Source organism: Neopelma chrysocephalum, unplaced genomic scaffold (genome assembly GCF_003984885.1).
Source record: "Neopelma chrysocephalum unplaced genomic scaffold, ASM398488v2 Primary Assembly neopelma1_96887, whole genome shotgun sequence".
NCBI classification, from domain to species: Eukaryota; Metazoa; Chordata; class Aves; order Passeriformes; family Pipridae; genus Neopelma; species Neopelma chrysocephalum.
The window spans coordinates 719,945-737,616 of record NW_020925530.1 but is presented as its reverse complement, the minus strand read 5'-3'; the positions used below and the strand labels follow the sequence as shown (position 1 = coordinate 737,616).

The 17,672-nt window shown below is 44.1% G+C and overlaps 1 protein-coding gene across 1 annotated transcript in view; it reads right to left on the bottom strand.

Annotated features, from left to right (window-relative positions):
- Positions 1 to 17,672, bottom strand: part of LOC113960783 (CBP80/20-dependent translation initiation factor-like) — a 196,488-nt gene that overhangs the window by 142,150 nt on the left and 36,666 nt on the right. The window contains 1 exon segment of the mRNA XM_027670535.1: positions 14,281 to 14,323. Coding sequence (XP_027526336.1) covers positions 14,281 to 14,323 — 43 coding nt within the window.

Sequence of the window (17,672 nt, the reverse complement as noted above, 5' to 3'; positions counted from 1 at the left end):
AAATCTGCTGACAGGTCACTCTGACCACATTATCTCCCTACGCCTTCCACGAAACAAGCAACACATTGTCCTCTTTAGTATATATGCCCCAACTCTCCAAACTGACCCTGCTGAAAAAGATAAATTTTACACCGACCAGCACTGCCTTACCCAAAAGGTCCCTGCAGATGATAAGATCATTATCCTTGGTGATTTCAACGCCAGAGTAGGTAAGAATTTTGAAGCATGGAAAGGAATATTAGGAAAGCATGGTGTTGGAAACTGCAACGATAATGGTCAACTTCTGCTAGAATTCTGTGCGGAGAAACAGTTTACCATCACTAATACTATCTTTCAGCAGAAAAATAGTCTGAAGACAACCTGGATGCACCCCAGGTCTAAGCATTGGCACCTCATTGATTATGTCTTGGCGCGATGGAAGGATGTCCGCGATGTCCTCCATACCCGCGTGATGCCCAGCGCAGAATGCCAAACAGACCATAAGCTTGTGCACTGCAAACTCAACTTCAATCTCAAATTCAAACCCAAAAGGGGAAGTATCCCAAGGAGAAGACTCCAAGTTAACAATCTCCAATCAGCCACAGTGAGAGACAGATTCCAGGCAAATCTTCAAACTAGGTTCGAAAACCATTCCATAGATTCTATAGATCCCTCACCTGAAACACTTTGGCACCATATTAAAAGCAGCATCCTGCAATCCTCTGAAGAATCCTTAGGGTTCTCCCACAAGAAGAACAAGGACTGATTTGATGAAAACAATCACGAAATCCAGGAATTGTTGAGGAAGAAGAGAACTGCCCACCAAGCACACCTTGCACTGCCATCCTGTCACGCAAGAAAAACAGCCTTTCGTCTTGCATGCAGCAAGCTCCAACAGAAACTCCGTGACATCCAGGACAAGTGGTGGACCGATCTAGCTGCAAAAACTCAACTATGTGCAGATACAGGGGATCACAAAGGATTCTATGAGGCCCTGAAAACAGCATACGGACCTACATACCAAGTCCAAAGCCCACTACTCAGTGCAGATGGTAAAACGCTTCTGACAGATAAAACCTCCATTCTGAATCGATGGTCTGAACACTTTCAGACTCTTTTCAGTACCAACCGTGTAGTCCAAGACTCAGCAATTCAGTCCATCACACAACAACCGGTGAAATACGAATTGGATACTGCCCCCACTTTAGGAGAAACCCTCAAGACCATACAGCAGGTGAAAATCGGCAAGGCAGCTGGGGTTGATGGAATTCCACCCAAAGTCTGGAAACATGGGGGCCTTGCACTCCATGCTAAATTTCATGAGCTTGTGGCGCGCTGTTGGGAACTAGGCGAACTACCTTCAGACCTTCGTGATGCAGTTATCATCACCTTGTATAAGAAGAAAGGAATTAAATCAGATTGCTCAAATTACCGTGGTATTACTCTGCTCTCCATTGCTGGCAAAATCCTGGCTAGAATACTCCTGAACAGACTAATGCCCGCTATAGCAGAAGGAATTCTACCCAAAAGTCAGTGTGGCTTCTGAGCACTACACACATGATATTTGTTCTCAGATAACTGCAAGAGAAGTGTAGGGAACAGAACAAAGGTCTCTATGTAACCTTTGTCGACCTCACCAAGGCTTTCGATACTGTGAGCAGAAAAGGTCTTTGGCAGATTTTGGAACATTTAGGATGTCCCCCCAAGTTCCTTAAAATGATCATCTCACTTCACGAGGATCAGCACGGCCAAGTCAGATATGGCAACACACTTTCTGAGCCCTTTCTAATAAAGAATGGTGTGAAACAAGGCTGCGTTCTTGCTGCTACCCTATTCACAGTCTTTTTCAGCATGATGCTCCAAAGGGCCACGGCAGACCTCGATGATCAGGACGGTATCTACATTCGATATCGTACTGATGGAAGCCTATTCAACCTAAGGCAACTGAAGGCCCACACCAAGACCCTAAACCATCTTGTCCGGGAGCTGCTTTATACTGATGACGCCGCCCTTGTTGCCCACACAGAAGCAGCCCTGCAGCGTTTAACATCCTGCTTTGCAGATGCTGTTGAGCTCTTTGGGCTGGAAGTCAGCTTAAAGAAGACAGAACTTCTCCATCAACCTGCGCCTCAGGAAGTCCTCCATCATCCCCACATCACCATCGGCCAATCAGAGCTCAAATCAGTCCAACGGTTTAATTACCTAGGCAGTCTCATCTCCTCAGATGGTAAGATTGACGGGGAGATATACAACAGGTTAGCAAAGGCATGTAGCGCTTTTGGAAAACTCTGTAAAAGAGTATGGCGTAATAAACACTTGAAGAAAAGTACCAAGATCAGTGTTTACAGAGCCATAGTGCTGTCTACTCTTTTATATGGTTCTGAATCATGGGTCATCTACTGCCACCACCTGCGTCTCCTAGAATGCTTCCATCAACACTGCCTCCGTACAATCCTAAACATCCACTGGTCAGATTATGTGACCAATACATCTGTTCTAGAACAGGTAGCAATCACAAGTATTGAGGCCATGCTACTGAGAACGCAACTGCGATGGGCAGGGCACATCTCCAGGATGAAGGACCACTGCCTCCCTAAGATCATGCTTTATGGTGAACTTGCCACCGGCTGCCACAAGAGATGAGCCCCGAAGAAAAGATACAAGGACTCCCTGAAGCAACAACTCAACCTCGGGCATATTGATCACCGTAACTGGTCTACTCTGACCTCCAGTCGGGAGGCCTGGAGACACACCATCTATAACGCTGCTGATGCTTTTGAGAAAGCACGCAGGATCACCCTTGAGGAGAAAAGACAACGCAGAAAGAATCGAGTCTTGCAGAATATACCATCTAAAGAGTCTTTCTGTTGTGTCTTTTGCAACCGGACATGCCTTTCTCGTATTGACCTTTTTAGCCACCAACATGCTTGCAAGAAACATGGGTAGAGTCGTTCCCAAATTTTCATTCGCGAAGCCTAGCCATGATGATGATGATGTTGCTTTAAAAAGTGTTTTTGTGTTACCGGGGGGAATGGTGGAGATGCTTGGGGGGGTCCTGAGCCAAGTGTTTGCTTCTCACGATTTCAGAATGCTATTTCGCTTGGTAGGCACTGATATGCAGTACACAATGTGGGAAACCAAACTGAAACAATTAGCAAACAAACAAGTGATTGCAAATTCAGCCGCAGATAACCCTTTACAAACCATTATTGCAGATGCTTTGATGAAGCAAAGTAGACAAGTTTCTCACAGTACAAGCCCAGAAGTGCCCCACTGGGCTGCAGCAAATAACACAGATAGCCGTACACACCTCTAAATCCATTCAAGACACAAACACACATAAATTGCCTTCTACCCGAACTAAACAGCAAGAACAGGAGGCAAAACCAGAAATATCAAACATTCTTAACAGCAGAACAGATGACGTCTCTACTTCACAAAGCTGTTTAGCAAGTATTCCTAAACTGACACCCCTGAAACAAAGCAAAGATATAATAGCATCGATAGCCCAGACAATAACCCTGTCTCTGACTCTGTAGAGCAGAGACTACTTTAGCCAAGGGGAGAGTCAGTTAACAGCAGATTTTTCCTAAAAGCAACTCTATTGCAGCTAAATCCACAGGCAACCCAAAAAAAAAACCAGATAGCCTTATGTGGATGAGACAATGGCCTTTCCTTAACACAGAGCTGCTGCATTTACATCCACTAGTGGAGGAACAACTAAACACAGCCTCTCTGTTAACAAAAAGCCTTTCACAAAACTATCAGTCTCTCAAAGCTAGGGAAGAATGGATTTTCATGTTTTATGCCCCTGTCTCAGAGTGGGAAAAGAGTGGAGCTTTAAAGAACTGGGATTTTACAACTTACTTTTTATTTAAAGAAAAAGGTAAAAAGCACTTCTTGCAAAACTGCCTTTGCAAAGGAAGAGATAGCATGTTACCCCTCAAACATAATAGCAATGGTTTGTTGCTTAGTAACTGGGTGGAGACAGATTTTATTGTCTCCTGCCCTGTCCCTGTCAAAACTTTCCTACTAACCTTTTGGTTGGAGAAAAAGGTAGTTTTGCCTTATGGTGAGGGGGAAGGCAAAAAAACCCCTCTCATCCCTTGCTCAGAATCTCCCTACCTACAAAGCAGCTGGCTGAACTGCCCCCTGCGCAACTCGGCTCCACAGCCACAGTGTCTTATTCCTACCTTTTCATCAGTTCCCCAGTGGCTTTGTTTGAATTGTTAAAGATAAAGGTTGTTAGATGTTGTTAAAGTTATTAGATTCTCAAATACATCCACATAGATGCAATTATTGTAACGACGTTGTTCAAGTAACGAGTTTAGAATTTTAAACATCCTCACTGTTTGTTAATTAATACATTCAAACATTCTCAAAATATTTGTTAACATAGAAAAGTGTACATAATGTCAGTAAAAATGCAAAAATAGCAAAAATGGTAAATCCCAACTGCCTAAAGAGACTAAATTAAAACTGATTATGATTACCCTAACCAATATCATTCAAGAAATGGGACTGCAAAGCACTCAAAAAAACTCAACCGACCCAACCATAGAACAAATCTCTGATAGAAAGAGGACTACACAGCGAAGGATCATCCCTAAACCTTCAACTTTGAAGTAAAAGACACTATAACATGAAATGACTTACTACTATTGCTTCAAAGTATTAACCAACTTTGAGCAATCCTGGACATGACTAGAGAAAAACTGCAGATTCATACCTATTCCTGCCCATTTTTCATCAAAAACTGACTGAACTGTTATTGACATGTTTACTAAGATTGTTTTTAAAGGTACAGAACAACTACAAGAGATAAATGAACAAGACCCCGAGACCATCCACATTTCAGCAACCAAAGACAACTTGTACTGGCTTCTCGCAGAGGACACCGGATTTCAGACTGTGTTGGCAGACTACCATGGTAATGTTTCCATATACTTTCCAAGACACAAACTCTGGGCAGAAATAGGGAATCTACCTCTGATGGTCACACGTCGTTGCAAGCCACAACCAGCAACAGGAGTCACTGTATTCACCGATGCATCTGGACGATCAAAAAAGGCTGCTGTGACATGGATAAATCCTGTCACAGGACAATGGGACAATCAGGTACAGACCTTAGACCAAGTGTATTAGGGAGGAGGTTCGAGGATATACTGAAGCTTGAAACCACGACACGGTTGAAAGCTTAACAAAAACCAAGATTTATTACCAAGAGAGTGGCCGACAAAACAAACAAACCCAAAAGGGAGGAAGGAGGAGAGAAATAAGCCCCAGTTACCCAGCTGTTGCCCATAAAGTTATCTTACCGACCTAGCGTGCCTATAATTACCCATAGCAGAAGCGGCATCCTTGGAGAGTCAGTAAGTTCACAAACTGGCAGGTGTCCCCGCCGAAAGGCAACTTTATCCTTGATGTGAAGTTAACTCCTCTCCAAGAAAGCACTATCTACTTTTATACAATTAACTGAGTGACCACAACCTCCCAGGTGTGGCCAGCACCGCCCAGCCAGAGACCCTCAGTCCCACCTCCCGGTTATGTAAGTGCATCTCTTCTGCGCATGCGTGAGGACTTCGGAAATCCCCTCGCGCACGCGCAGTATGATTTGGGGGTCTTCCTTAATTGAGTCTAGGGGCGAGCCTTCCTCCCCTCCTCATCAAAATCTCCTTCAAATGCCCTTGACAAGTCATTAACTAATCACAGAAGACCAATTAAAACAGTTTATACAAGAAGCTCTCTTCAAGGACAACTTTCCCATTTATCAGTGCTTGTTTTCCCATAACTTGGCAGGGAAAGAGCAAAGTTTTCACAGGTGGCAGGGCCAAACACAGACCAAAAGTATCAGCATAAATTCACCCTGGTACACCAAGGTTCTTTACAAGTTTTAGAACTTGTTACTATCTGTATGGCATTTGAGTTATTTTGTGATCAGTCTATGAATATTGTTACTAATTCATGCTATGCTACATGGTTGGTTTCACGTCTCGAAGCCTCCTTCCTTCGAGATGTCACTAATCCTCATTTATTTGCAGAAATACGCACCATATGGTTCCTTGTTAATCACAGGAAATTTAACTTTTACATAATGTACATCCATTCACACACAGAACTTCTAGAACCCATAACAGAAGATAATCAAAGAGCAGATGCAGCCGCTGTGATAGCTACGGTTCCCAAAACCCTCGAGCAGGCCAAACTTTCCCACCAATTCTTTCATCAAAATGCACGCTCATTAAAGAGACAAGTTCCAAATTACAATGAATCAGGCTAGAGATATAATCATGTCATGCTCTGACTGTCAGCAAATTGCCCCAATGCCATCTAAGGAAGGGGTTAATCCCCGGGGCATTATGTTGCTGAACAACCATGAAACAACAGAACAGAGTGTCTCATCTCTCCCACTGCTCCTGCAAATCATGTTCATGCAACTACCAACCCTAAACCTTCTCATCCTTATCTAATAAACATGCAGCAACTCTAACTTGAGGAACATAGCTTTTATGTTGCATTTATTCATAGCCCCAAGAGGAAGGTTGGCCAAACAAAGGCATACACAGCCCACCAGCTTTAAGGAATAATGTCGTTCACAGGCGCATGATGGAGGAAGTGCTGGCGGTTCCCTCCCCAGGACCAGCAAGCAGAAGCAATCCATATCTTCTGTGATACCTGCTTATTTTGCCCAGTCAGGGGTTTTATTTTTCCTAGCCGAAAGGAAACAAATGGCTTCTATATGCATACATATTTTCTTTCCATTCAGACAAAGTACCTCAGAAGAATATACAATGAGAAATGAAATAATCAAGTGGGTCACAAAAGCAGGAAGAAATGAAGCTTTATCAGTGGTTTCTCTGCTCATACATTACAGGAACTATATATTAAAAAAGAGAATTAAAAAGAAATCAAGACAACGAGGATTTTCTCCACAGTGGTACCAGCAGGTGAAGGGGAAAGCAGAATAACCTTGGGAGACATGGACACCGGGGGCAGCATCATGTGGCTGCAAGTGTGGAGACCATGATCCTCTCACTATTTCTATTAGTCACAATGAAATCTTTCAATCCCATGATTTAGGAAAGGCTCAGAAGAGACATCCAGGCATTGTGTGCAGCAATAAATTTCCCACTGAAAGGACAATCTTTGACCAAATCGACTTGGATTGCCATAAACACTTATTCTGCCACTAAATCCCTATATTTATACCCACAGCTATATATACATCTCCCCAAGTTGAATGGGATTCACTTTCCTGCTGCCTCTGGGCAGGAAATTTGCATTTTAAGAACTTTTGGTCTCATTTATTGTATTGATTTCTATTTCCATAACATCAGAGGAAAGGCAGCAGAAAGGGCAGGGGAGCATCTTCCGCATAAGAAGAAATTTTGAAATGCAACTGTAGTGGGTTGATCCTGACTGGATGCCAGGTACCCACCAAAGCTGCTCTATCACTCCCCTCTGCAACTGAACAGAGGAGAGAAAATATAAGGAAGGGTTCATGACTTGAGATAAGGACGAGGTCACTCACCGATCACCGTCACGAGCAAAACAGACTCAAAGTGGGGATATTAATTAAATTTATTACTAACAGAATTGGAGCAGGAGAATGAGAAGTAAAATAAATCTTAAAAACACCTTCCTCCCATCCCTCCCTCCTTCTCAGGCTCTACCTCCTCCCTCCCCAGCAACACAGGGAGATGGGGAATGGGGATTATGGTCAGTTCATCACAGGTTGTTTCTGCCATTGCTCAGAGAGGAGTCCTTCCCCCACTCCGGCATGGGGTCCCTCCCATGGGAGACAGTTCTCCACAAACTTCTCCAGCATGAGTCCATCCCACAGGTTACAGTTCTTCACGAACTTCTCCAGCATGAGTCCTGTTCCACAGGGTGCAGTCCTTCAGGCACAGCCTGCTCCAGCATGGGTCCCCCACAGGACCACAAGTCCTACCAGGAAACCTGTTCCAGTGTGATCTCCTCTTTCTATGGGTCAGCAGGTTCCTGCCAGGCAACACATGCGCAATAGTAACCGCTGACTCAGCGGCCAGAGCAGGTACGGTGAGGAGCGCCACTGCTGACCGCGTAGCCACAGTAGAGGGCGGTGCCGTTGGCACGGCTCCAGTTTTATTCTCCGCCGATACTGATTTTCCTGCACCCTCTACACTTTCTGCTGTTACATGCACAGTGCTACACAGAGGTGATCCCGTTGCCTTTAAGGTTTCTAGCGTTCTCAACTTTGTAGCCACAGGTACTGGGATCTCCCCTAAAGCGGACCGATGGGGGCGGGGACTCACCGTAGTCCCGTCGTAACTCTCGCAGCGACTCAACTGCCAGACGCCAAATTATAGGATACTTTCTAGCATCTTCCGATCCCTTAGAGATCCCGTCCCAAAACAGTTCCATCATAGCGTCCCTTGTGGACACCTGAAAAGCGGCTCGAGCAGTGGGCAGTAAATTCTTCGCTCTAGCCCAGTCTATTAACCCTTTAACGGTTGTTAAACTCTCCTAGAGAGATCATAAATCGGAGGAGCGTTTCCACCGCCGTGTCCTCTGTGCACAGCGCGGGCCCCGATTCTCCTCCCACAGTCGACTCACCTGGGCAAGGTGAGGTTCCTCTGTACCATGCGCATGGCTTTACATTCGTGGCACCGGGGTAAACGCCACCTCCAACGGCTGCTTCCCTCAGCTCCTCCCGTTCGCCTTACATCCCGTAGAACTCAACGAAGTAGGACTCCCAGTCCCTGTTCGGGCACCAGATATCGGCATGGACAAAGTGCTCTTAGACCATTATGGTTGGCAAAATGTCAGCTTTATTAGAGAAAAGACAGCTTATATACTGCTTATCACACACAGACATGTGATTCTTTCTCAGGCTACATTATTATTATTATTATTATTACATTGGATACACAAGGAAAACACACTGCACTGTACAGTACTAATTGGCCCACAGCAGGTGTCCACAAAACTTGTTCACCTGCCAAGAGAGCTCCTCCTTTGCCTTGGCACAAGGCCTGCAGCCATATTAGTGGCGCAGTATTTTTCTTACTATCTGCACCCAGCTGTGCCAAGGCAAAGGTCTCAGAAATGCAATACAAATTGTTCACACAATTTCTGTACCATGACAGTCCTCTACTGCCAGAGGCTAGGTTTGGACCTTGCAAGAACCTGAGAGGTGGTGACCTGTGTGGGAGATAAACCAGCCTTGGTCCAGACCTCTCCTTTCCAGTGCTTTGGAGATGGCAACAGTCTCATCTGCCTTCCTTGGTCAATGGTGGCCTTAACTCTGACATGGGAGTGATGCTGAAGGAGTTACAGGTGACCACAGCAGTTTGTCCTCTCAGTCCATGGAGATGGTCATTGTCAGTTGGGTTAAATGCAACAAAAAACAGGCCACAGAAAGACTGTGTCTGTGGGAAATAGGGTCTGGAAAAAAACAGACCTCTGCAAAGCACAGAGCAACTCATTACAGGAATGAGTTTGTAGCTCCAAAAAACTGCCATCTCCCCAGGTAACAGCTAGCAGCCAATCGGATGCTGCAGTCACACTTTTTACCTTATAGGGAATGTTTTCTGTTTGTGTTTGGCTATAAAAGGCTGTGACCTTTGAATAAACTTGTCTCAGTTTTTCACCCCATGCCTGAGTCCATGCCTTAATGCACCACACGTCTCACTGGAAGTCACAGAAAAAAAAGTTTTTTACTCAGCAGTGGAGATCTGACTCCCAATACGTTGTGACCTATACTCAAGTAAACCTTAGCTCTTTGACAGTGAGTGGTTTTAGCTGTTAAAGTATTGGAAAGACCCTTGGGATATGGAAAGCTGGTTTGTCAGATGAGAAATCTTCTCTGAAAGCAATACTATACCTACACACTCTGGATGGAATCTATCAGGATCTGGGGGCAGGGAGAAGAAATCTCCCTAGTTTGGGGTTCCTAGGGGGGCACTCCAACTTGTTCGTAAGTGTTTGGTGGACACATAAAGGATGTCAGGGTTAGATCTGGTGAGTGACAGGAGGGACATACAGTATATGGGGCATACACCATGTAGACCAGGTCACTCCCAGTGGGAGGGTGTCCTGGTTTCGCCCAGGACAGAGTCAATTTTTTCACAGTAGCTGTGAGAGGGCGGAGCCTGGATCTGTGTGGGCATGTATAGTGGGTTGACTCTGGCTGGATGCCAGGTACCCACCACTGTCCCCCTGCCACTGCTACCCTGGAAGGGTCAGTGATCTGTAGGGTCCAGGAGCAAGCCCTCACACCAGTGCTGGACACTGATCTCCCCCCTGCACATGCAGAGTGACAGCAGAGGGGATGCTTGCTATGATCCACCCTTCTCCCCCTGGACACCTGGGTTGACTTCATCACTCCTAAAGAACCTACCATATCTGACCAAGTCCACATGTGAACTGGTCCCTCTGGGCTCCTTGCAGAGCTGACAGGGAAAGGACACGGGTATCCTCAGATAGGAATCATTCAACCTTCTCTAGACCTCTACACGGAGATGCAACAAATCATGTCCCAATGTGTCCATGCCTCTCCTAGGGCAGGAAATTTGAGTGATCAGCCCACACACAGGTCCCACCTTTACTCACATGATCTCCACACTGAACTGTAATGTCTGACTTGAAAATACTTGTCAATGAGGAGGGGTCCAAATGCCTGCTACGTGCCTAAATTCAGGTGAGATCCCAGCATGGTCAGGAATCCCAGCACTTTTGAACCTGTTTGGACAAAGTCAGGAATCCAGTGGTTCTAAGAGGAACATGAACAACTTACAGAGTCTGCCTTTCTCCTAAGGAGCTGTTCCCTTGTTTCTCATCCAACAAGGAAGCTGGATGACAACTGTAGCCAGAAGAGAAACAAGCAGTTTATTGTAACTCCAAGCATATGACAGAAAGGATTGAAAATCAGTAAGGAAACAGAAGGAGATGAGCTGCAAGGCAATTAAGGCGCCAAACCAAATTATATCAATGCTGTCTTCCAAGTTTATCCCATAGCACCAGTAAAGCCCAGCATTTCAAAAGTACCACATAACACAAGACAAGGAGCAGCTGGCCAGCAGAGGCACAGCCACACCATTTGGAGGAGGGAAAGCCCATCCTGAAGGCACGGGTCCAGCAAACTGAAAGCCAAAAGCTGCAAGATGCCAGTCCAGAAACCACTTGGGATATGTCCCAAAACTCTCTGCTCATGTCTAGAAGCATTCACAGCATGTCCCTGTGACATGCAGCCTCCTGTACCCTTTGTGAGCTACAGCAGCTTCACAGGGAGGAGGGGGGATATCTTGTAGGACATGACCCCCTGGGTTGTTTTCTCTGGTAAGTGTAGAGTTTGCCAAGGGTTTGCAGTCTGAAGACTGTCTCTAGGACCATGACATTCGGTTGTGACACATCCAAGCCTGAAAGTCTTTCCAAGCATTTGCCAAAGGGCGCAAAATGCACTGACTCAGCCCTCCCCGTGATGTCTTCATGATGCCAAGATGGTTATGTGGTCTCTTCCAACAAAACAGGTGAGATGAAAATGGAGAGGATGATGAAGACCAGCTCTGCATCTGAGCTACACCTCTCAAACACAGCAGATAACCGATCCTCCCTGGAGAGCAATAAAAAGCAAATCTTATGAATGGGGAATATTTATCTTCAAAACATTATTTTCTTACAAAGTTGTTTTTTGGCAGCACTTAGGTGAATTAGTGCCCAAATCCAATTACAGACTTTTATGAGTAAGGAGAGATGAAAAGGTTACAGCCAAAGCAATGACCTCATGAGCTCCTAGCCATAAAGCTTTCAAAACAAAGCTTATTTACCAGTAAGAACAAGCACCTCAAATGAGCTTTGAAAAGATGGGGCAGGAGAAACCTTCAAAATACCAGTTGTGGTGAAGGAATTGCGCCCAGTGCCAAAGCGGAGACGGATTTGCCTGTCTGTGCATGTCCACAAAATGGCAGAGCGTGCCATGCTGCAAGAGCATCTCTGAGGATCAGATGCACCCATTCTCAAATTTCCAAACAAAAAAAAGAGAATTTTAGGGGAAGTTTTTTTGTTTTTTGTTTATTTTTTCACCTTTTAATTGCCAAATAGTCACAGGTTTTCCTTGGAATATTTTGTTAAAATACTATTGATAGATTCCAGCAGCATAACTCATGTATATATATTAACATCCAGATATCCAGAATATTCTGCTTAACCCATTAGGGATGTCACTGTATCTCTCTGTAGAGATACATATACAGACCTGAATGTACACTGCAAATTAGTTCTAGATTCATGTCCTATCATACCTTATCATCAAAGGAACCCAAATTTCCAAAGCAGCCTGCAAGTAAGAATGTGATACTGTTAACCCTGCTATTGCTGCTGAAGCACATTCAGCAGCAAAACATTTTCATCTGAGTCATGTTAAAGAATGCTTGGACCAGCCCAGTCACGCTGGAGGATGTTTGGACCACCCCAGTGGTGCGTGGAGGATGCTCAGACTTGCCCCTCTGTCCATGTACAGCTGCTGTAAGCAACCCATGAGTTCTTACAGACAGAACAAGAGTTTATGTATCTCCAACCTGAAAAACCTCTTCTTCAGGATATGACACAAACACAACTGCAGTGTGGGACAGCTCCATGAAAGGTAGATTTTTCTTCCATAGACTCACAGAAATATTTTCCCTTATGCCCCCACACACTGCTCCACAGAGCCATTTAAAACAAGGGATAAAGACCAACAAAATCACTGTCTATATTGCACAATTGCATTCAAATCCAGTTAACAATGATATGTCAGGATTAAACCAGTTGTCTGCAAGTATTTCACTTGTCAATGCCAAACAAGATAAATCCTCACCCAGAACTACCCAGCTCCTCGTTCTCACATGCACATATGACTGCACATGCCTAGGTAAGCCTGTCTCCAAAATAATGCAGCATTGCTCGAGTCTGCCCAGAGGCACAGACAAAACATCAAATCCATCATTCCCACTGGGTCTTCCAGCTTAGAGATGCCACACTAGCAGTTAATCTAGATATCAAGGTATGTATTGGAATGAATTCACTGGAGGGAATGGACTCAAACTGGTTTTAGGACAGGATAAGGTGACAACTTGGTGTTTAGGACAAGATGATGTGATAACCAGACCAGGAGGACCTAGCTTATTTAATAGCTGTTGACTGAAAGTTAAACCCTAGAGAAGAAAATCAGTTCCTTGCACCAAAGATGGTTTGATTTCTCATTTCCAATTATTCCCCAGGGAAAATCACCTTATTTTGCAGAATTACTGGGATCTGTATCATCTGAACCTGATGTTTTCTTCCTGTGACCTGAAGTCCAGACATACCAAGCATGGAAGAGACTGAGTAGGAAGCAGCTGCAGGCTCCCTGACAAAGTTAGCAGCACTTATTTCTCCACTCCTTCCACTGGTTTGTGTATTTAGTACCACTTAGCTCACCCAAAAGAAACAGTAAGGCAGATCGTCACATGGTTTTCAGGATGAGCAAAACTTTTCCTGGCATGGTGCATGAGCAAGAAGCCCAACGAGCTCTTTGCTCAGCACTGAAAAGGGTAGCACTACCACAGCATATGAGATGTCTCCATCCTTTGTAGGCAAAGAGGAGACTTCAGCAAAAACATGCTAAGCATCCTCAGAAACTTGCCAAGCCCATGACACTCAGCTCCTTTGAGGACTAGGGCTCTGGAAAGTGAAAAATTATATGATGCTGACAAATTGACTTATTCAATTAGACTTTTTAACAGAGGCTCTCATCCTGCTATTTCCCAACATCCAAACATTAGAGGTCATTTAACCAGAACTACTGAAACTGCGCTGTATAGAGACATATGGAGAAGGAACAGACTGGAGAAAACATACAAGTGGATGACCATTGCATATAAACATATGCACACCCCATAGGAGAAACGCCTGGGTCAGCACACCATCACTGCTGGCTTCCTGGCAGCAATTTATTTTGGAGCTGTCAGGATGGTTGATGCTTTTCAGAATCTCCTTTCCTAAAATATATGAGCTTTGTGTACATGTACATATAATATATGTATGTATATATATTGCCCTCAACATTTCACCTCCCAATGAAGTCTACATGGTAACTGCCCTCACCCAGCACTAGGGGTCACTGCAAGGCTTGCTGAAACCACAGGTATAATTCTCCATCACAAATCCCAAAGGGCTATAGCTCAGCATGTCCAGCCCAGCAGCCTTCCCACTTCTGGGGAGGGTTTTGTAAGGAAAGGTAAGGCAGGGAAGGAGCTTCTGGTCTCCACCACAGCATGGGCAAGATATGTCCTCATCACCTACCTGCCACACTGGAAGGACTTTCTCATATTTCCCTTTTCCAAGCCTGTGGCAAGGAAGAAAACAAACAAAACCACATGAAATCTCACTGGAGCCAAAGTTAATTTTCTACTATGGCACATGGGGAAAATTATTTCTTACTGCAAAGGACCCTCATGAAAACAAAGAGGCTCTCTGAAGCGAGTATGCTGTGCCTCCAAAACTCTCCCACGAAGGCACAAAACTGTTAGTACAGAATTAAATGCTTTTCTCAGTCCTGCACCTGCACCATCTGCCACAGCATTCAAATGTTTTTGGTAATAGCAGCAGTGAAAAAAACAAAGGCAGTTCTGAGCAGTAGTGTTGGGTGATTGAATTCCCAGTTCAAGTAAAACTGAAAGCACACCTGGACAAAACAAAACAAAAAAAAAGAGGATGCAAAAAGTAATGAAAAATGTTTCCTTTGAAGTACTTCTCATTTGCTGGTCTCCACAGGAGGTTGAGTTCCCCTGTTGAGAAAGGTATTGGTGAACAAGCACAAACATACCTCTCAGACAGCAAACGGCAACTGGTATAGATGCAAATATACAATTTGAAAGGCAAAATCATCTGAGTGAGAAACCAAGCACTCACAGATCAAACACGAAGCTGACAGTTAAAGGACTTTATTGCATCAAGAAAGGAAAAAAACAATCCAAAGGTAATTACTAACTGGATGCAGAGAGTTTGCAATGATACAGAAGAAGAAAAAATGATCAATAAATATCATCCTTCTGCATTTATAAACAATTGAGGTGATCTTTTTTTATTATGCAAGAATGATAATGTATTTTTTGGTCAATAAGTGACAAGATATTGTCAAATAACATATATTAAACAGAAACTTTGATAGCAGCAGACCCAGGTAATCAGTGTCTGGAAGTCAGAGGACAACATATTTTGGTGGAATTACAGCAAATGAGGGGAAAAAAGTCCAGAAAAATGGCATGTACCGAAGTACTAGGCTCAAAAAGCAGCAAGCTGAAGGGAAACAATTAATTTAATTAATACCCTAATTGCAACCTGGTCTAGTGGAAGGTGTCCCTGCCCATGACAGGGGGGTTGAAATGAGATGGTCTTGAAGGTCCCTTCCAACTCAAATCATAAGAGGTGTTCAACAATTGACTTTCCCTCATAGATAAAATAGTGACTTTAATTTACAAAGGGAAAAATATAGCATGTGTATAAATATAAATATATATATGAATGAAAAAAATATTTGTATATATATTTATATACATGAGAAAAATCAAATCAAATATCTGGGGACAAATAATACCAGTTGCAGGTACAGAATGGGCAAGCGTACTGTAGGAAAAGGTTGTTTGAAAAGGATGGACACTGTCCCAGGCTGAATGTCTGATGCCGGACTGTGGCATAAACGCAGGGGATGAGGATACAGGGATTTGGGGGATGAAGGCAGCTTTCCTCTAGAGACAGCATGCACATCTGAGTCTGAACTACAGGACAGCAGGCAGCACTGGCAGTCGTGTTTCAAAGAGGTGTTAGAGAAATTTCTTAGACAAATTTCTTAGAGTGCAAAAAAAACTAAAGTGATACATGGGCTTGGGAGATACCTGGAATGAAGAGAAAATATCAGCTACAAAAGGTTGTTTGAACTGGAAGAGTAAAAGCCAAGCAAGAGTTAATGCTGGAAATTAAAGGCAGATAAATTCAGGTCAGAAACGAGGTACAGTTCCCTGGTTTTTCTTAACCACTCCTCTTTGATTATTTAGCATACCACCAAACTCAGTATCTTCCAATAAAATCAGATGTCTTTCTGGAGGAAAATGCTTCAGCCAAGAAAACGTCACTAAATGTCAATCAACTGAATGCAACTACTTGGCCAACCTTGGGCAAGTGATCAGGCTAAGGAATAAAATGGTCCCTTTGGTACTTAAAGTGTAGAAAACACATATTGAACAGCATCTTTCCTTTTTATTCTATTTATTTGTTCATTGCACAGTTAGCATGTTAAAAAACTCCACTCAAGCAAGAGGGAAAATGCCTAGCTAGCAGGTGGAGATTATTGGAAGTTCAGCAAGTTGAATCATGCTCAGCAAAGATTTGGCAGGGAGAGCTGATGAATGCACAACACAGACAACTTTAAAAGTTAAAAAATAAAACCAATTTTGTCTGTGCTTTCTCTATTCTAACACAGGTTACTTATATGACCTGCATTTTGGGAGATGCATTGCTTGTGCTGACAGCATCTGTTAAACTTTTCTGCATATACGCTAATTCTTATTCATTTTTTACAACTGTAATATTTAGGAGTAATTAAATATCTCACCTCCACACTGGCTTCTCTACCTGTTTGCATACTGGGCATGAGACTGAAGTGTTTTGCTAAGGAGGATGAGTTATGAGGAAGACCAAGCTCCTCCCTTTAAGCAATTGTAAATCTGAAATTAAGAGGCTCCAATTGAGGAAGTATGGAGAAAGAAAAAAAAAATAACAACCCTTTATTAAAGGATATATGTGTATTGGCAGAACAACAAAAGAACACAAAAACAACTAAACAATAATCCTGTACCAAAAATCCCCTTCAAAAAGGAAACACTGCAGTACTTTCTGCCTTTTGGCGCAATTCTAACCACGATCAGAAGGGGGTGCTGTTGGATCACTGGGGATGCAGAGTCTGCAGTTGCTCTGTGGTGGTCAGCAGGGGGCGCTGTTGGGCTCTGGCGGTCGCCACGTGGGGGCCTCGGTGCACGGGAGAAGCCGAAAATGGAGATCTCCCCCCCACCAAGAAGGGGAAGGGGAAAAGGGGAAAAAAGGGTTCTTCCCGCGAACTCACACTGTCGGCGTCTGGCTCCGGCCGGGACTCCCCCAAAGATTCCTTCGCAGAAGGGTCAAGCCTCTCCAATGAAATCTGGACAAGTCCGGGCTGGGGACAGAACAGGGTGCAGGAGAAGGGAGGCAAACCAGGGCCAGAAGCAGCCAGATGACCCGGCCAAAAACAAAGCAAACTCGGAGCCTTTCCACACACACAGCCTCCCTGAGTCGGGGCAGAAGTAAAGTGCCTGCTGTTTCCCGAGGAGAGGGAAAAAACTCATCACCTCCCCCCCTCCGCAGTCTTCTGAGGGCCATCAGCCTGGAATGTGGATCTGTTAGTTAGTTCCTTTGTGTGTGTCAATCACCCTAGGCAAACACCCTCCCCCTCCTTCGTTCAACATCTTTCTTTTATAGCGATGCAGGGGAAAGGAAAAAATATTCCCCCTTGGGTTTTTTTAGAACAAGTAAACCTATGACAGCATTCACAGTACACCAGGAACCAGAGGCAAACCACAAAGCAGACCCTGCTGCATCTTCCCTGTACATAGCAGGTGTTATCAGTAACAAGAGCAAAACTCTTTTAAAGTTTCACAAAAGTT